The 21,396-nt window shown below is 40.7% G+C and overlaps 1 protein-coding gene across 1 annotated transcript in view; it reads left to right on the top strand.

Moving 5' to 3' along the window:
* The first annotated feature begins 1,255 nt into the window (after positions 1–1,255).
* Positions 1,256–21,396, top strand: part of AVEN (apoptosis and caspase activation inhibitor) — a 190,678-nt gene continuing 170,537 nt past the window's right edge. Inside the window, exon 1 of the mRNA XM_057542135.1 lies at positions 1,256–1,667. Within this exon, the coding sequence (XP_057398118.1) occupies positions 1,422–1,667 (246 nt within the window). The 5' untranslated portion in view covers positions 1,256–1,421. The remainder of the gene's footprint in view (positions 1,668–21,396) is intronic.

Genomic DNA, 21,396 nt, shown 5'->3' with positions numbered 1-21,396 from the left:
AATAAAAAGGAACAAAATATTAAATCGTAAAATATGGGTGAGTCCCCAAAACTGTCTACTAAGTAAATGACACTGACACACAAACATGGATAGACTGAGCTTGCCTGAGTTAGAATGTCATTTCCACCGCTACCGTAGCTGTGTCACATCAGACAAGTGGTTTTAACTTCTCTAGGGCTATTTCCTTATCTGTAAAATACGGATGACAGTAGTACCTACCTCACAGGGCTGACAGGAGAATTAAATGCTCATGTGCTCAATAAGTGTGAGCTAAAGCAGTCATTTCTATAAACATTCTTTTGACATCCTGGGAGCCCCTTCTGTCCATGACAGGCTGCACTGTTCTCTCGACTCCCAGTGGCTTGTGGCAGGCCACACCTCTCACCTGAGGACCGCACCCCACCCTTCCTTCATACCTCCACCTGAACCCAGAGGTATGAAGGAACTTTAATAATTACACCTATTCATTCTTGAAGATCAGGAGACTAAACAGGAAAAAAAAAATGGAAAAATTAACTCACTGGAAGTCTCACCCTACAGTTAACCACTAATGTAATAGGGAAGAACCTTTGTATTCTATTACAAGTTAGTCACTAAAGGGCTGTTGCCTGTAAGCTTCAATTATACATAATGGCCCATCTCTGGGAACCCTGCCTCCCAGGTAGTGAGCATTAAGCTAGAATACCTTTTCTTTTAGCTCACAAGAAACATCCTGACCAGGCCCACCTGTGAATGACTGCAAGGAGGAAGAGGAGGCTGACTGGAACCCGGGCATGTTTGACTTTGCTCTCTCCCGTTTTAGTATAAGAGAAGCCTGAATGCCAACGCAGGCAGCTGGTTCCTTGGGGGCAGGAGTCCACCATCTTCTCGGTTGGCTGTCTCTCCAGGTAAGTCGTTACTCCTTGCCCCAACCAGTCATCTCTCGGATTCACTGGCCTGTCCTGCAGCGAGCAGCAGGAGCTTGGACTCGGTAACACTAATGTTTTGGTATATACTTTTTAAGACCTTTCCTTAGGCAAATACACCGTCTCAGTATGTCTTGCTTCTTTTAATTAAAAAACGAGTTCATATTATATAAACTTTATTTCATAACCCATCCTTTTACTTACTACGGCCCTTCCCCCAGAAACACCCCTCCCACTTGCAGCTTCTACTGGTCAGCCCTTTCCTCGGAACCCCCGGCCCTGCCGGAGACCAGGTTCCGGCCCCACCTGCCAGGCCCGGGGCTGACCGCCCCGCCCCCGCCCCGCCCCGCCCCGCCCCCGCCGCGGCCAGCTTCCATACCCGGCCCCGCACGCCGCGCTCGCTATCACCGGGGGCCCGTCGCCCGCGGCTCCTCCGTGTGGCCCGTTTCTGGTGGGGCAAGGGCGTCTCCGCAGCGGCCCGGCTCCCGCGCGCTCAGCACCGCCGTCGGTGGCCAGATGCAGGCGGAGCGAGGAGCTCGGGGCAGCCGAGGACGCCGACCCGGCCGCGGCTGGTCTAGCGGGAATGGCGACCGCGAGCGGGCCGGCGCCCCGGCGGCGGTGGCGAGAGGCGGCGGCGGGGATAGAGGCGGCCGCCGGGGCCGCGGCAGGGGCTTCCGGGGCAGCCGTGGAGGCCGAGGAGGAAGAGGTCCGCGAGGCGGCCACCGAGAGGCAGGAGGCCGTGGCGCCGGGCCCAGTGCGCCGGTAAGAGGCGACGGCCGGCGGGGTCCTGGCCGGGGTTGGGGTCGCGGCCTCGTGGGACCGGGGCTGGTGGGGGGTCCGAGCCCCGAGTCAGAAGCAGAGAGCGCCGTGCCGGGCACGCGCGAGCCGGGCGGCGGCAGCGCCTGCGCAGGACGGGCGGAGGGCGGCGGGGGCGTGCGCCGGGGTGTGCACGTGGCGCGGGGGGTGGGTGTGCGTCCCTTGCTCCCTGTCTGCTGGGGTGCCCTGGAGGGTCAAGGCCATGGGCTTCCCCAGCCTGCCCAAGAGGTCTTGGCCCAATTATTAAAGAACCCAGCGGCCGCGGCTATGTGTCCGCAAGTCTAGGGGGCCGTTTGGGTGCGGGTGTCAGTGTGATTAACCCTTTTGGGGTGGGGACAACCAGGGCTTGATCTCCCAGTGCCTAACCTCCCAGGGAGACATTCCTGTTATTAAGAAGGAAGGGATTTGGGGGTCAGTTTTGTTCACTGCCTGTGCAGTGCGTGGCACACAGTAGGCACATAATAAATGTTCATGGAGTGAAAGAATGACCCCGACGAGCTGGACTGGATAGTATTTGGGGGCGGGATCAGATGCATAGTTCTCTCTCTTTTTTTTAATAGCATAGTTCTCTTTCATTGTATATGTGTAGGAATCAGGGGTCGGTGGCCTTCGTCTATTTGAATTTTCAATCTGTAAATGTTTCAGCAGTCAGGTCTCAATTTTACTAGCAATATAATCGGCCGTATTCATGCATTCGTAATTGGAAGTGTCTTACAGCTTGGAGCAGGGAACGGTTTGGGGGCAAACTTTTACTCTACTGATACCCTAGCTACAGGAGTTAAATTACTGTCTTTAGGAGCTGTTCTGTTATTTTAACATTTGTAGTACAAAACTGTATATTTTGAATTCCCATGTGCATAGATTAAAAAATTATTATAGTTTTGGGTGGAGTTAAATTTCCTATTACTGAAGTATTGGCATTTGTAATATCTTAAGGGCATAGTAGGTAGGATGTCCCGAAAGATAGGAGTTGTGTACAAAAATGGAGTTGGGAAAAAATGCAAAACTTAAGTGTGCCATGTTTAACCTTGTTAGGATTAAGGCAGGTGTAATAAGTAAAATTTGAGAGAGGTATGAAGAAATTCTTAGAGTCAGCTCACCAGGAAATGAAGGAAACTGACCAGTCTAGTGCACATTATATACCACCTCGTGTTTTTATAACAACGGTATTTACCTATATAACTTTATCACAACTTAATTTTTTGAGCAACTTGAAAGTTGTTTAAACAACTTGATAACAAATTTGTTATATATATACTTTATATGTATAAAATCTTCATTTTTATAGGTTAACTGACTTGCTTAAGCTGTTGTAGCCAGTGGCAGAGCTGGGATTTATATCCAGCTGCCCTTGACTAGGCTGTGTTTTATCTCTTATATTTTTGTGAACCAGTCACTGCCTTACTGAGAATAAAGGGGACACTCCTTGGTTGCAGGGATCATGTTTTAACAGTAATTGTAGTAATGGTACCTTTGGTATTTGGTCTCTGTTGAACTAAATTGAATGAAATGATGGTGTATCATTTAGAGATGAATAATGTATTTTTTGATTTATGCTAATATTGTAACCATTGTATTAAAACTTTAGGCTTTTATCCTTTTTTAGAATGGTCTGAAAAATTCCATCTTGTGTTTTCTTTTAGGATTTTCTCACTTCACAGTTTAATGATTCAGTGTGTCAGTGAATGTAGGTGCTTCGCACAGTGCCTGGGGGCATAGCTGCAGCCACTGTTACCACCACCATCATATTTTCAGGCAGAGGTGGATGAAGAGAGGCTGGAAAGATTATTTCTTCATTTTGGTTTGGGTTGGTGGCCTGTAAGGTCACTTCCACGTTTCAGATTCTGAAGTGCTCTTCCTATTTAGGCTTGCTAAGAGTACCATTCTTGGTGCCTGAAGACTAAATGGGACAAGGTTGATTAAGGTGCCTGAGGCCTCCTTGTTCTCATATCCTATGGTGCATTTGTGCCCCAAATGGAGATTAATTGAAATGATTAGAAAGAAATAAAGTTCACAGTAGAGTTTTAGCTGTGTAAAGACCAGGTACCTAACTCCAGAATTGAATACTGTCGATTCCCTTTGCTACTGTTTTAGACTACTACGGGTACATGGCTTATAAGTGGAAAACAGGACAAAATAAAACTAAACAAAACAACTTCTTGATATGTAATGCTCCAAGGTAACTTAGTTGAGTACATTGCATCTGGTAGTCTCTTGCTCTTAAATCATTTCCTCTATAGATGGTATGAACTCCAAGCCTGTGGAGTTTGGGTAAGCATGTCATAAGGCTAATTATCTTCATTGAATACCCACTAGGTGTAATATTGTACTTAATGCAATCATTAACTTAAAAAACCCCCAATACTAGGATTTGCTTAGTATTAATATTTTTGATGAACTGTTAACAAAGAGGAAGTCAAGGCCTATTGGCAGTCCTTGGAAATTTTTTTCTTCCCTGTAATATTAATAGTAACTTACATTTGTTGAGCACTTAGTATGAGATGAGAAAACTGAGGCACAGTTAGATTACTCACAGTTAGGAGAGGTTAGGTGATTTACCCAATATCACTCAACCACCAAATTAAGGAGTCTGAGTTCAACCCAGGCATTTCGGCTCCACAGCTGAATCTTTTAACTACCACCCCAAACTGCATCTGGAGTGATTTTGAGATTTGAAGAGCGGATATATGGAGGACTTGAGTGATCCTTTTCACATACCTGTTTTCCTGATGTTTTGATATGATTATAAGGTTTTAAGGTAATACAGATACCATATTCAGTTATTGTGGGTGTCAGATCTTTGCTTTCTTGCTCCATGTTAAGGTGTCAGCTGCTCTTATTCATTTTTTAATTACTTATGTCCATTAAAAGATAAGGTAGTTGTTTATGGCTGCATTAAGGAGAGTAGCCTTGGAGGCTTTTTTTTTTTTTGATGAAACTTTTGCTTTGCAAACAATAATATAATGCCTTTGCCTGAGTAGTCATTAATATGAGATGCCTTTGACATTTTCATTGCTACTATTTTACTTAGTAAAAGGGAGATCTCTGATGTTCAAGCTTAGTGTGAACCGGGAAGAAGAAACAATGGCAAATCAAAGTTGCTGACAAAGGTACCTGCTCTTTCATTGTCGCTGAAAGGAGTCACCTGCATCTTGTCAGCCAACTAGAGATTGAGAGCCTATTAAAGCTCAAACTCAAATGACAGCCTCTAAACTGCATTGCTCCTATTTTCAGAAAGCCTTAAACAAATTTGGTTAGAAGCTGAACGTGCTTAAGTGTCCCAAAAGAAAATTGCTTTGAGATTAGCTTTTGGTAATCCACAGAATTGGCCCTCTCTCCTGCAGCTGCAAACTGCCGCTCCAACCCTGTAACTACTTTGGCATCCTTATCCTTGCTAATGTATACTGTTTGAGGTCTGCTTTTCTCACTGACCATTGTTTCACTTACTTATTTTCACTATCAACACAGGCAACTGATCCTCGAAACTTCCTGCTTATAGTCTGCCTAAAAATTTTTTTGATAAATTATACATGAACTCGTACTTTAACGTTTATAATGAACATTTAAATCAGTGGTTCCGATTGCTTGAGAATATAAAATTTCCAGCATATTGTCTGTATTGATACATATATATTTAAAATTTATTTATTTTTATTTTTGGCTGCGTTGGGTCTTCGTTGCTGTGCGCAGGCTTTCTCTGGTTGCGGCAAGCAGGGGCTACTCTTTGTTGCGGTGCACAGGCTACTCTTTGTTGCGGTGCACGGGCTTCTCATTGCGGTGCTTCTCTTGTTGTGGAGCACGGGCTCTAGGCACACAGGCTTCAGTAGTTGTGGCTTGCGGGCTTCAGTAGTTGTGGCGCATGGGCTTAGTTGCTCTGCGGCATGTGGGATCTTCCCAGTCCAGGGCTTGAACCTGTGTTCCCTGCATTGGCAGGCGGACTCTTAACCACTGCACCACCAGGGAAGTCTCTGTATTGACTTTTTAAATAGAAGTGTCACATCATTCTTATGCATGGAGTCTAAATACTACAGTCATTTAATATTCGCCATCATTATTTTTCCACCTTTTTCTTTTTTCGATGTTATTATTTTTTAAAATTTTCTTTTCAAGGTTTTCTTTTTTTTAATTTTAATTTTTGGCTGTGTTGGGTCTTCATGGCTGCGCACGGGCTTTCTCTAGTTGCGGCGAGTGGGGACTACTCTTCATTGCGGTGCATGGGCTTATTGTGGTGGCTTCTCTTGTTGCAGAGCACAGGCTCTAGACGCACAGGATTCAATAGTTGTGGCACAAGGGCTCAGTAGTTGTGGCGTACAGGCTTAGTTGCTCTGAGGCATGTGGGATCTTCCCGGACCAGGGCTGTAACCCGTGTCCCCTGTATTGGCAGGCGGATTCTCAACCACTGCCACCAGGGAAGTCCCTCGATGTTATTTTTTTCTTCCAGTTTGAGTTATAAATGATGTATAGCACTATATGAGTTTAAGGTGTACAGCATAATGATTTGGTATACATACATCATGAAATGATTATCACAATAAGTTTAGTGAGCAACTGTCATCTCATAGATGCAAAATTTAAAAAAATAGAAAAAATTTCCTTATGATGGGAACTCAGGATTTACTCTAACTTTCATATATAACATACAGCTGTGTTAATTATAGTGCTCATGTTTACATTACATCCCTAGTACTTATTTATCTTATAACTGGAAGTTTGTACACCACCATCCATTTAAGAATCACATTAATATTAGCAGTGAGAAGACTTACATTATTCCTTATTCTTTTTAACTTGTTTTTTTTAAAATTAATTAATTAATTAATTTTTGGCTGTGTTGGGTCTTCGTTTCTGTGCGAGGGCTTTCTCTAGTTGCAGCAAGTGGGGGCCACTCTTCATCGCGGTGCGCGGGCCTCTCACTGTCGCGGCCTCTCTTGTTGCGGAGCACAGGCTCCAGACGCGCAGGCTCAGTAGTTGTGGCTCACGGGCCCAGTCGCTCCGCGGCATGTGGGATCTTCCCAGACCAGGGCTCGAACCCGTGTCTCCTGCATTGGCAGGCAGATTCTCAACCACTGCGCCACCAGGGAAGCCCAGTGTAATATATTTTTGAACTTGAAAATCTTTTAGTGATTACCCTTTCTGCTTCCTTGTAACAACTTGTGATTTAAAAAAATGTTGTGTAACCTTAAGGCTTGGGTATAAATTTTTCTTTTAGATTAAATTAAAATCACATTGATTTATATACAATGTATTTTAATTAGCAGTTGTTAAACATACATGTAAAATTTTATTGTAAATGATCTTTTTCCCTAATGAGTTTAGTTGGGTATCCATGAATGAATATTACTTATTGCCTGAATGAGACAGGATTCACTGTCAATTCTCTTCCTAATTTTTCTTTTTATAGATGTAAGTACTGAGAAACATCGTTCTCATAAATTGGTAGATGGGACTGGTTGGAGTTTCATCATATAAGTGTCACTTAAGTCTTTGAATACCTTTCTGATTATATGCCAAAATCATTATTGTAAAACATTTGAATGATCTGTCAGCTGACGACTAGATTAGGTCCTCCTTCAATTTTGTTGAAAACAAGGAATTGGAAACTACTGATTTGTGAAAGGTCTCAGTACTTTCTCAATATCTACACCTATATTTCAAATTACCCTTTGCTTGGGCCTTAGGGAATGCACCACAGTCAGACTGAGAATGGCCTAGAAGGGGTTGCGTCATCCTCAAGTGCTAAGTGTCCTGTATTTCTAAGATAGACTGCTCTTAGGAAAGAGTATGGACATTGAATATCTGGAACTGGAACTTGATTCTTTTAAAAACGTGCTTGTTCAAAAACCCTTAGGAAAATCTATATGACGCCCCCAAGGCCTATGCATACTCCATCAGAGGCCTGCTGAGATCACATTATTTACGAGCTCTCCTTCCTATCAGGAGCCTGTGTAGAGCCCTGTGAAAAAGGGTAGTACCAGGGAAAAGAGGAAATCAATACGTGAAGGCTCTGCTAATTGCACGACTGTCAGAAGGCCCTGTTCAGGATCTCCTTCTTAGGGATGATTTCCCCTCATCTCCCCTCATCTCCTTGTGACCTGAACCCTATCTCTCACTGAGTTTGATGCCCCGTATTTGAGCTGCCTTAGCCCTTGACTTTCTACTTTGTCCTAGAGAACAGGAGCTTGTCTTGTTCACTGTTAAACTGAAAAAAACAAAAGATCACATACTTTTTTTTTTTTCTTTCCTTAGTAAGATAGTTTATTGCATGTATTCACCCAGAAGGTTGGAGTGTTTTTGTTTTTCTGGGTTTTTTTGGGGGGGTTTCACACTATGTGCAGAGTATGGTTTCCAATTTTCCATTTTTTGTCATTCTTAGTAGTGTTACTGTCTTTGATTTAACCTAGTGCTAGGATGGAAAATGGCAAGCTCATAATTCAACACCATCAGGCTACATTTCCTGGGGAATTATGTAGTAAGCCATTTCTGCTTTTTCCTTTTTTCTTCAGAAAAAGTAGTGATTACCTTTCACAGTACTGGGCAAGTGACCTCTAGAGAGGCTGTGTGAGAAATCATTTGGTCTTAGCCACACCACAGCATGACTGACAAGCCTTTTTTAAGAAATTAATTTAAGTGGTTGTAAAGGTGTTTTCTCTTCAGATGTTGCTGTTTCCTGATGCACTTTGAAATACCAAAGGGAGAAATAAAGACCATACTGACACAATGATTTCTATTTTATAGAAGCTACCGATTAACTTATTAGGGCACTACATTCATTCTCTTTAAAATTTCTTTTTCTTTTGTTAGAGCCGTTTGTGTGTGTGTGTTGAGGTACCAAGAATAAATTCTTTAATACTTTTTCCTTTTGGATGGAAATAATCAACAACTTTGTTGGTCTGAATATTTTCTACAGAGTTTTCATGGGGCAGTGCATTGATAATTGTTATAGATAGTATCACACTTTTGAGTGGATTTTGTCAAAGGGTGTGGAGAAATACAAATTAATACGCTTAGTTTTATCCTGATGTTGCTAGGCTGCTGTTTTTAGAAATTGACTAACCTGAGGTCTGTCAGCCTTAAATTACTTAAAAGACAATTTCTGTAAAGAACAGCACTCCCAAGGGTGCCGTTTCTACCATCCATGTCACATCACTGCTCTGTGAAAATAGCATGAAAATTAAAAAAATTTGTAAGAGACTGATAGAATGAATTCCCCATTGTACATATTTAATTCACCTTTTTTCTTCTTGCTATTAAGGACTGATACAAATACGTCTGATCCATATTTCTTTAGTACCAAGTCAAACTTCTATTGAGGGATAGCAAACAAATTTTAATACTAACCTAAGCAAAGTATTGGATGACAGGACTGTTACCCAAAATTCATATATACTCTTGGATTATCAGTGCTGTGATCCCTCCATTTTTTTTTTTTTTTAAATTTATTTTAATTTATTTTTATGGCTGTGTTGGGTCTTCGTTTCTATGCGAGGGCTTTCTCTAGTTGCGGCAAGCGGGGGCCGCTCTTCCTCGCGGTGCGCGGGCCTCTCACTATCGCGGCCTCTCTTGTTGCGGAGCACAGGCTCCAGACGCGCGGGCTCAGTAATTGTGGCTCACGGGCCCAGCTGCTCCGCGGCATGTGGCATCCTCCCAGACCAGGGCTCGAACCCGTGTCCCCTGCATTGGCAGGCAGATTCTCAACCACTGCGTCACCAGGGAAGGGAAGCCCCCTCCATTTCTGTATTTAGCTGTGGGAAGTTACTAGCGCTGGGAGATTTTGTCAATGTATGTGTATTTTGTGAAATAATTAGTCACCAAATTTAGGTGTCTGTAGTCTCTGGCTTGAAAGGACCATTAACAGCTGCATTTTGGGAAAATGTAAAATACTTAGCCTTCTCTCTCAAAGTCTAATGCAGTGTGAATTTCATTTAAATCATGGATTTGGATCTGTGGTTCTATTATGAATCTAAAGTTCACATCCCAGTAGCTGGATTCATGATATTGAGGACTAGGATATTTTGCTCTCATTTTTTTTCTTCTACTACAATGCTGATAATAAAATAACATGTCTTTGTTTAATACTTGGACCAACTAAAGCCTAGTCTTATTTTATACTACTGAAGAAGGCTTAATTGCTGTTACAGATACACAAACTTCAGGTCCTTCTGAAGAACCTGTGAGTTCTCTGGGAGCAAAGCTTGATTAAGAAATGAGTATTTTTCTAAAGGCAAAGCTTGGCTTCCTATTTTCCCTTACTGTCCTTCACCCCACTCCCAGGTTGTATTTTGGTTTGCTGCTGCTTTTTTTATGTCAGTAGTATTATGATTTTATAGAACAATTCCTATTAAGTTTTTTCTTAATTTTTATTTTATATTGGAGTATATTTGATTTACAATGTTGTCTTAGTTTCAGGTGTACAGCAAAGTGATCAGTTATACATACACATATATCCTTTTTCAGATTCTTTCCCCATATAGGTTGTTACAGAATATTGAGTGGAGTTCCCTGTGCTATACAGTAGGTCCTTGTTTACCTATTAAGTTTTAAAAAGTATTTTTCTTTTTTTTCACAGCCAAGAGAATCATTGAATTAAGAGGTTAATAGAAAATGTTATTTGAAGAGCAATTATTTTATGTATATTGGAGGGGAAAATTAAGCAGATAAGTTGGTTTTTCATTTTTACAATATGGAAGTAGACTTAAAATGGAGGGTTTTTAGACAGAATTGGCAGGGAGGGGAGCTTCAGGTTTGCACCTCATCTGTTTCCTGAGTGGCTTCCTGGGGGGCAGGGAGGAGAGGGGAAAGTGCTGTTGAAGCCTGAGGATGGGTGTCCATGCTGGTGGGGACATCACGGTGATCCCATGCGGGATGGGGTCTCTGAAAACTTAAGTATTAGAGTTGAAGAATTATGGACAAATAGGAATTATTGTTTCAAGGTGGTAGGTAACAGGACTTTATAGACAAATGAATAGTTAGGGTATAACTTCTCAAAACCTACCTAAGTTCTGCTTTTTGCCTGTCTCTCTTCCTTCCTTTCTCTCCTCCCCCCAGCCCCCGCCCAGGTTTTTTGTTTTCTGTTTTTTCATTTTTCTTTCAGGGACTGTATCACATAGTGGTCAGTGATGCGTGTTCTGCAGTGTAGCCGAATGGTTAGAAACCTACCTTCCAAACCCCTACTTACTAGTTGTAAAACCTCAGGAAAGTTGCATAAGCTTTCTGAAACTCAGTTCCCTTACCTGTAAAGGGTGACTAAGAGTGTCTACCTTACAAAGTTGTAAAGATTGAAATTAGATGAACACAGTCAAAGGTGGTTCTTTTATCTACAGTCATGCTGCTGTCCTCCCTCATGCAGAGTCTCAATCTTCTCAGAGTATGCAGGTCAAATGCAAAACTACACTTAGTCACACACAGGAACTTACAGATGTATAGAATATTTAGAATTTGTATTACTTATGGAATAAGGTATTATCTTTTTTCATTTAGAATTTCCTTAAAAGCTTTGAAGCAGTAAGTCTCCCAGCCGTTACTGAGGGGCTCTGTGCGTGTGTTTTTGGGTATGTTTTCAACGCTCTATCAGGAAATTTACAGCTCTGCCTTAACGTTCACTTCCTGCCTGTGTAGAGCCTCAAGGTCGGCCTGAGGTAAAAGATTAGGGCCTTCTCAGATCTTTCCTGGGCATGCCCACAGCTTTGCACATGTGCATGGCCTCCTAGATTCTCAGGAATATGTCAAAGCTTTACAATGCCCTCTTGGGCATCTCATTCTCCAGTTTTACCTTATAAGTTTCAGCCTCTTTTGAGCCCACCTGGTATCACTGCCTCAAGTGGCTATGATTTTAAACTTTTGCTGCTGATTTTTTTTCTTTTTTACAAACTTCCTGGTCATATGACTGTTTACCCAGGGTAAGTTCTAAGTCTGCTCAAATAAAAACAAGATCTGAGGGCTTCCCTGGTGGCGCAGTGGTTAAGAATCCGCCTGCCAATGCATGGGACATGGGTTTGAGCCCTGGTCTGGGAAGATCCTGCATGCTGCATGTGTCACAACTACTGAGCCTCCGAGCCACAACTACTGAGCCCACACGCCTAGAGCCCTTGCTCTGCAACAAGAGAAACCCCTGCTCACCGCAACTAGAGAAAGTCCGCGTGCAGTAATGAAGACCCAACGCAGCCAAAAATAAATAAGAGCAAGATCTGAGAATGGAGCTTTTCACAGAGCTTCCAGAAAAGTCACCTCCCTATCCCACCCCTCTAGGTGGACACAAAGCACCTACTATTTTGTTTTTTCTTAAGGATTTTTTTTTGAATCTAAGAGTAAATGGTAGACATGATGTCTCTTTACCCCTAAACACTGCAGTATGTATTTTCTTTTTTTAAAATAATTAATTTATTTATTTTTGGCGGCGTGGGGTTTTTGTTGCTGCTCGCCGGCCTTCTCTAGTTGCGGTGAGCGAGGGCTACTCTTCGTTGCGGTACACGGGCTTCTCATTGCGGTGGCTTCTCTTGTTGCGGAGCTCGGACTCTAGACATGCGGGCTTCAGTGGTTGTGGCTTGTGGGCTCTAGAGCGCAGGCTCAGGCATTGTGGCGCACGGGCTTAGTTGCTCTGCAGCATGTGGGATCTTCCCGGACCAGGGCTCGAACCCGTGTCCCCTGCATTGGCAGGCGGAATCCTAATCACTGCGCCACCAGGGAAGCCCTGTATTTTCTAAAAGCAAGGAAATCTTGTACATAACTATAGCACAATTATTAAAATCAGGAAACTGAACTGATACAATACTGTCATCTAACTTTATTGAGATTTTTTCCAGTTGACCCAATAATGTCCTTTATTAGGCTTTGAACCTTGAGGCAATGACGTATAGATGTCGGATAATTAGAGATTATTCGCTATAGCAATAATCATGGCATCCTCACTATTTCTGTTAGGTGACTGAGTTCTCATTTGCTCGTTTCCTGCTTGGGTTTTTTGGGCTTTTTTTTCCCCCAGCCTCTAGACTTCTCATCTGTTTTACAAGCTACTCGAAATTCTTGTAGTAAATTCCTTTGCTGACCAAGTTTGCCAGAATTGATTTCTATAGTTTGCAACCCAAACTTTGACTGATACATTACATTTCTCCCACTCTCTGGTTTTCAAAATCTTATTCATCTTCACGTGCTAGTTCGAATGCCACCTTTAGTGAAGCTTCCAGTTTTCCTCAGTTAGCAATGTGGTACTTTGTAAATAGAGCACTTATTTTTCGTCTTCATTTTATTATAGTCAGTTATTTACTTGTATGTCTCCTTCATTAACTATAAGCTACTTGAAGGCCTGTACATGACATCGCACTGTGGTGTTCAGATGAGTGATAGGATTTATCAATAGAAGGTAAATGGGGCAAGCTAGAGAGTGTGTTTTTAGACAGTGCCGTTTTGGGAATTCAGGTCAGGGGAACCCTTTATGTTTCATTTGCCTTTGTTACGCTATTTGAAGTACCCTTCCTTTGGTGGTTGAGAGCTCAGTAACTAAAAAGTTATTGCTCTCCCAAGGGCCAGATCTACACAAGAGCTTTAAATCACATTGGATTTTATATTTTCCTTGTTCTAAATCTTTTAAACTTTCCAGTGTAATGCAAACCACAGATTTTTTAGACTGTGAAAATAAAACAGGAATTATGGTATCCAGAGGTCTTATATGTATAGCGCCCCTTTTCACTTTTCTTTTTTCTATTTGTGTTTTAAACTCATTTTTTATATATATTATTCAAACTTAATTCTTATTTCGTCTATACTTTGGAGTCCTTGCCACTTTTATCTTTGCCATTTTTTTGGTCAATTATTAAATAGAAAAGCTTTTTTTTAAAAGCTGTCTGATTTATATGGTTCTGTATATTTTAAATTATATTTGAAATGTTAGAGTCCATAAGAAATTTGTGTTTACTTTTCTGTTTTTTCTTAACTATTTCCTATTCTGTTACTAATGAATTGACAAGAGTACATGTTTGTTAAATTTAAACTAGAATTTATTTATAAAAATGTGCTGTGTTAGTTCTATGTATAGAATAACGGGATTGGAGAAAAAAAATTTTTTTTTTTACCTAGCAGGTAATAATTAAAGTTACTAGCTTTTTAGTAGTGTTTCTTTATGCTGTAAAATTAGGTTAGGACTAACCTAGGACAGAGCATTTCTTGTGCCTTTATTATTATTGTTACTTTTGTTTCTTTTGCCAAGTAGAAATTATAGGTTCTTTATTTGCTTCGTAGAGATGGTGGAAACATAAATTAGGTTGCTTACAAATATTTAAAAATCTATGTTAGGGACTTCCCTGGTGGTGCAATGGTTAAGAATTCACCTGCTATTGCAGGGGACACGGGTTCGATCCCTGGTCCTGGAAGATCCCACATGCTGTGGAGCAACTAAGCCCGTGCGCCACAACTACTGAGCCCACATGCCACAACTACTGAAGCCCGCGCACCTAGAGCCCATGCTCTGCAACAACAGCAGCCACCGCAATGAGAAGCTCGTGCACCGCAACAATGGGTAGCCCCCGCTTGCCACAACTAGAGAAAGCCCGCACGCCACAACGAAGACCCAATGCATCCAAAAAACAAAAACAAAAAAACTGTGTTAATTTCCTTGCAGATAAACTTCCTAATGAAAGCATATACAGAAAGAACCTTTAAAACTATGTTTTTAGAGAAAGTGTTGATCATATTCAACACTTAGATACTCTTCTCTTGGTGGGAGTTGATACAACTCATTAATGAAATCATTTGACATCAGGGTTTAGCCCATGACCCAGCAATTCCATGTTAGCAATTTATCTTACAAATATGTCTGAATAGTTAGCAAATGTAAGTAGATGATTGTTCTTTGCAACACTTTAAAATAAGGAAAATCTAGAAACAGCTTCCTAAATGTCTGTTAAGGAGGACTGGTTAAGTAAATCATGGTATGTCTATGCAGAGGGATACCATGTAGCTATTAAAGAACGGGGTCGATATGGAAAATGTCTAATATCAAGGGAAAGAGTTACTTCAGAAAACTAAGGATAGTATTACATTCGTGTAAAAAGAAGATATTCATACATATGCATGCAATGGAAGGCTGTATAAGAAACATATGTAGTGGTTACCTTTGGGGAATGAGAATAGGAGAAAAGGAGGATTTTCCTTTATATCTTTCTGTACTGTTGAATTTTTATTTTGTTGCCGTGAACATGCATTACTCATATGAGTAAAGAAACAAATTAAACATTAAGTTAAATTACCTAGAACTGTTTCTTCGTAGGCCCTGAAAGCCATCCTTACATTTAAATGATCAGAACCTCCCTGTGAAGGAGGCTGGCAGTGCTAAGTGTAGTTTTTTTAAAAAAATCAATTAATTAATTAATTTTATTTTTGGCTGCACTGAGTCTTCGTTGCTGCACGCGGGCTTTCTCTAGTGGCGAGCGGGTGCTACTCTTCGTTGCAGTGTGTGGGCTTCTCATTGTGGTGGCTTCTCTTGTTGCAGAGCACGGGCTCTAGACGTGTGGGCTTCAGTAGTTGCGGCACGTGGGCTCAGTAGTTGCGGCACATGGGGTCTAGAGCTCAGGCTCAGTAGTTGTGGTTCATGGGCTTAGTTGCTTCGCAGCATGTAGGATCTTCCCTGATCTGGGATTGAACCCGTGTCCCCTGCATTGGCAGGCGGATTCTCAACCACTGTGCCACCAGGGAAGCCCTGAGTGTAGTTTTATACATGAAGAAATGAGTAGTTGGGTGGATTTAGGCCTTTTAAAGGATATAGCGAGGTAGTTGGTGGTGGAATGAATACCTGGGGTTTCTAACTTCTAGGATGAGACAAGTTTTTTTGTTTATGAATGAACAAAACAATGAATTGTGAATTTTTTTTCCCCCTCCTAGAAGGGTTATGTACTTTTCATGCTTTCCTATCAAGCATATATATCTTTTCTAATATAGCAAATGGTTAGGCGATACTGAATTGTAGTTTATCCCTTAGATCTGTTGACTTAAGTTTTTTTTAGTTTATTCAATATGTATGTCATTGCTCTTAGAGATAGCAAATGTGGGGTAGTAAAATGTGGAGATGGGAATTTAAGATTTTCACCAAATGACACAGAAATGGAGGTTTCCGCCCAGTATCCTAGGTCTACGTGTGTGGCTTCACCACACTGTTCTCCCTAGGCTGTAAAAAGCCATGCTTCTATCCCTCAGTTTCTAGTTCCTTAAACATAAGGGGTTCTAAGTGGGCTGCTGTGATATGTGGTATTAAAAAGACTGGGAAACTTTTAGCATCCCACTTACCTTCCCTTCTCAGTTTCTTTTTCTAAAATTGGGACCTCTATAGCAAACAAGTATTTATTCATTCTCATTCTCTCTCACTTATTAAACATTTAAGTGTGAAAAACCTTTAAGAGACCACTCAGTTTTATAATGTCATCATTGAAGTTTATAATCAATTAAATCATCCTTTAGCTTAAAAAAAAATCGTGTTAGATTCTGATTTGCTCTGTAAGTCCACATTCTGGAAGTGCAGACTGCTTAAAAGTGACTGAAATGGTGATGCTTCATTTCTCTTTACAAAAGTTAAAGGATTTTTTTAAAAAAATAAGAAGTGAATAGTAGAGATAAAAGCGAATGTATAAGTGCTCTTTGGCCTAATCAAATAAAGGACAATTGAGCCATCTGTCAAATGCAGGTTGAACTAGATGTATGAACTCCAGTGCCCTTGTCCGGCTCCAAAACAGGAGTGAAAAGAAAATTCCAGGCCACTCCCAGGCATCACCTGCTGCACAGAATGTGTGTCTGCTCGCAGCTGACGTGAAACCAGCAGCCAAAGTACAGTTTTAGCCTTGAACAGCAGGTGGGGTAAGCAGTCAAACATTTTTCCAAATGGGAGTAACATTCATTTCATACTTAGTCATTGATTGAACAACCATGGAATGCGAGCAAACCCGAGTGGGTTCAAACCTTAGCTGAGTAGATTAAAACAACAGCAACAGCAACAAATTCTTCACTGTGATTATAAATCTTTACTCCTCAATTTTGACTATTTCCTAGATTGTTGATATTATTTCAAACCAGACTGGAAATCTGAGAAATGATGTACACTCATGATTCTCTTTTGTGTTCCTCCTCCCCTTGTTTTGTTAGACTCATACAGTCTTACCCATAGAGGAAAAAAGAGTGGGAATCAGAGAGACAAGTTGTAGGAGAAAATCTTCTTTAATGAAGGGGTTTCTTATCTCTTGGGTGTGTGGGCTTTATCTCTGATTGTTGGTGTGTATGTCATGGCCAAGGGTAATTGAGACAAGGATAATTGGCAAATGTGTGAGCTTAATAGGCTGCTTAATATTTTATCCTTAACGTAGGTATTTCTAGATGAAAATGTTGCCTGAAACAGACTTTTGCAGTATAAACTCCAGATCTGGTATGTATTATCGTATTTGTGAAATTTCAACATAGTTTCATTGATTTTTGAGCATTAATGGCTTAGAGTTAAGGTAGAACTTACAGAATAAATTTTGTGGCATAACAGCAAACTTAGGGAGTTGTTCTTTATTTTGCGTTGAGTCTTTTCTGATATATGGACTTTTGTTTATGCTACTTCCTTCATTTTCTGGATTGTAGAAACTGCGTTGATATTTGCAGTTTATATATATAGTGACTTTGGGTGCCCCAGCCATTGTACTTCTCCACTACCAAAGCTGGTATATCTTTAAATACATACATTTAGTTTAAAAGAACAAATTAAAGGGGCACCTTTCTTTTTTAGTGCAGGAGCTGACCGTATATGTTCTATCCACACCTACAACTGGCATGTGCCCCTCTCTGTATCTACACATATATATTCATTAACATACTCATATAAGTTGTATATTAATATGCTATTTGGAAGTGCTTTATACTCCCAGTTTTGTCCTTTTTGTTTATGGTAATTTATATGACTTAATAGTTTTCCCTAATGAATATTCTCTGGGCAACATATCTTCCTTTTTTGTTTTCTGACCTAAATAATGATTACTGATGATGTTATGAAGTGAATGTTTCTGTTTCCCCCCAAATTCACATGTTGAGGCCTTAATTCTCAGGTGACTGTATTTGGAGATAGGGCTTGTAAGGAGGGGATAAACCTTAAGTGAGGTCATAAGGGCGGGGCCCTAATCTGATAGAGCTGGTGCTCTTGTCAGGACAGGCAGGGAGACCAGAGCCCTCTCTCCTTGACATGTGAGGATACAGTGAGAAGGCAGCCATCTACAAGTTAGATAGCCGGTCCTCACTAGACATCGTCTGCTGGCACCTTGATCTTGGACTTTCTAGCCTTCAGAACTGTGAGAAATAAATCTCTGTTGTTTAAGCCACACAGTCTGTGGTAATTTGTTTGGGCAGTCTGTATGGCTAATACAGATGGCTAACTTCCTAACCATAAATAAATAGGTATTTTTTATAGTGGGTAATGTGAAGACTTCAGATGAAATAGATTAAGAAACTGATGGGAAATTGAATGCAAACTAAGACCACTTGACTGTTACTGAAATGAATAGCCCAGTCTGCTTTTTGTTGTAGCTTACATATATCAATTCTTTTAGTTACTGATCTTTGGATTCTCTTATTTGTGATTGTTTACTTCACATTCGAGTGACACATTTTTTTCCCCCTTTCACTCATCTGTGGTAAAGACTCATCTGTGGTAAAGACGCCCCCTGATACTGGGTTAAAAAGGGCTCTGTCCTCGAAGCAGGAGAGTTCTTTTTAGAGGAAGCGTATTTGTGTTTTTATTGTTGCTGTAACAACTTGCCAAAAACTTAGTGGTTTAAGACAATACAAATTGATTATCTTATGGTTCTGGAATCCCAACCTGGGTTTCACTGGGCTAAAATCAAGGTGTCTGCAGGGCTGCATTCCTTTCTGGAGGCTCCAGGGACAATGTTTCCAGTTTCTAGAGGCTGCCAACGTTCGTTGGCTCTTGGCTTCTTCCTCTGTTTTCGAAGCTAGCAACATAGGGTCTGTCTCACTTTACTTCTGTGGTCACATCTCTTTTCCTTTCTCTCCTTTTTTCTGCCTCCCTCTTCCACTTTTAAGGATTCTTGTGATTACATTGGGCCCATCTGTATAATCCAGGGCAGTCTCCCTGCTTTAAAGTCAGCTAATAAGCAACCTTAATTCCCTTTTGCAGTGTACCCTAACATATTCACAGATTCAGGGGATTAGGACGTGGGCATCTTTGGGGAACCATTATTCTGCCTATCACAGGCAGAAAGTGATATATTTAATAAAGTAAAAGAAAACTTTGCTTGGAAAATTATTGGAGTTCTTGTCTTTCAGCCTGTCTTTTCTTGGAAGAGTCATGGTCTGTATTTCTCAACTGTTTAAACCTATGTCCTCTTTTGAGAAACAAACCTCGTCTGTTCTGCGGTCGATAATAAACATATTTGTTTTTTTCCCTCTAAAATATTCACATAACCCCCGCATCCCCCAAGTGTTTGAGCTAAATAAGGTTTGTCACACCTGTACTTAGCCTACATCTGGGCCATTGTTTCAGACTTCTGGAGTATTTTAGGCTCTGGGATATAACATTTGCCCTTTTGTTCAACTTAAAAATCTGCCTAGTGTTTGCCTTATTCTTATTACCGGCTCCGTTTCCCCCATAATAGTAATTATTTGCTATTGCTATTGTGAACTTATTTAAAGAGGTAAGCATACCTAACATATTTTCTAAACATGTCCATATACTTAAGAGGTAGGTGGAGTATGGATAGTGCTTGTTCACAAAAAGTAAAAGATCTGCAATCTTAATTCCTTAGTTGATTTGAAGCTCATTTTCAGTTTAATTGTTGTATCAACTGAAATAACTCATAGCAGTAGGATAAGGTGATTGCTTTTGCTGGTATGTGGTTTCAGAGCACATATCCTGGTCTGAGATTTTATATATATATCAATATATGGAGATTTTATATATCTCTATATAACTATGTATTATCTCTAGATAACTGTCTATATATAACTATATCTATATATATAGTTTTAAAATAGACTTTATAGACTTTTTAGAAGAGTTTAGATTTACAGAGAAATTGAGAGACTAGTATAGAGAGTCCCCGGAGATCCTATACCCAGTTTTTCCCCTGTTATTAACATCTCACATTAGCATGGAACATTTGTTACAATTAATGAACCAATATTGATATATTGTTACTAACTAAAAGCCATGATGTCAATTTTGTTTTTTAGTAGAAAAGGAATAATTTGGCATTTGAGAATATTACTTATGAAATATAAATAATGTGTTTTTGGGGGGTGAGTTAATTATGCTTTATTCATCTTTAACTTTGTGATTTGACTTTGTATTGGCTTCTTGATCTGTGAAGACTGACCATGAAGTGGATTTGAATGTTAGATTTAGCTCTGAGTTTGCAAGTAATTTTTCTGGTTAGGACTGAGAGATGGTCAGATTAAACCTTGCGCTTTTCATGTCTTTATGGATCTGCCTTCCCATCACATTTAGAATAAAATCCGAATTCCTTACCCTGCCTTATAATGCTCTTCATAATCTGACTCCTGTGAGCCTCTTAGACCTCATTCCTTCACTCTTTCCTCCAAGTTCAATGCAGTATAGCCAGGATACTGGCTTTACTTCTGATTTTTGAATGTGGCAGGGTTGTTCTCTCCTGCGGGCCTGGAATGTTCTCCCTTTCTTCCCCAGATCGCAGCATGGCCTACTCCCTCATTTATCTGGTTCTCTGCTTAAATGTTCTCTCTGAAGATGTTTCACTGATGATTGTATATAAAATAGTGCCCTCATCATTCTCCAAACCATTACCCTGCTTTATATTTGTAGGGTTTTATTTGTCACTACCTGAAAGCACAGTGTTTTATGCATATATTTATTCAAACTTTGTCTATCTATTTATTTGTTGGTTGTTTGACTCCTACAGTAGAATGTCAGCTCCAGGAGGGCAGGGAATGTTCCATGCACATCAAACAGTGCCTGGCATAGTATAGGCTCTCAATAGATATTTGTTATGTGACCAAATCGTGGATTTTGTGTTTAAGCATGGCATTAGAATATTTAGGAAATATTCACATTTATTTTTTGTTAGCAGCTTTATGCTTTTCCTATTACAACTAAAAGTAGTGAAGGGAGGCTGGGTGTAGCTGTAGTAACTCTGAAACCAAATCCACTCTCTGGGCTCCTCTCTGCACACAGTCCTCTATTTTGCCATCCGTGAAAAGAGCCAGAAGGAGTTTAAATGCCTCTGCCAAAGAAATAAGCATCTGTCAGTTTCCAACACGTGCTTTCTGTCTTTCAATGCCCTTAACAACGGGAATGTGTGTAGATTACTTTTCCTTAGTCTCTAGCAACATACCTGGTGAGCAGCTGTTTACAATGAATAGTTCCCCACCCTCCTGGCCTCTTAAACCCAGCCTGAAGGTAAGAGGTGAGGCTTACAGAGCGGGGACTAGAATAGGAGAGTGTTCCAGAGGTCAGGAAGTTTTGGTTTTCTTTCTTGTTTTTTTTTTTTTGAGGGTATTAGGTAAATTGTGACACCTAAGAGGAGAATAAGAAATGTGCACGAATATCACGTTTTATAAGAGTCAGTGATGGGGTTTTCTCTCCCCTGGATACCATCAAATGGAAGGTGAGAAATGGGCTGGCCCTCAGCTCAGGTGTGTGGAAGCTCTCATAATCCAAGAGGTTGAGAGAGAT

Source organism: Balaenoptera acutorostrata, chromosome 3, assembly GCF_949987535.1.
Source record: "Balaenoptera acutorostrata chromosome 3, mBalAcu1.1, whole genome shotgun sequence".
Lineage (NCBI taxonomy): Eukaryota > Metazoa > Chordata > Mammalia > Artiodactyla > Balaenopteridae > Balaenoptera > Balaenoptera acutorostrata.
Note: the sequence above shows the minus strand (reverse complement) of the source record. Positions and strands in the feature narration are given on the sequence as shown.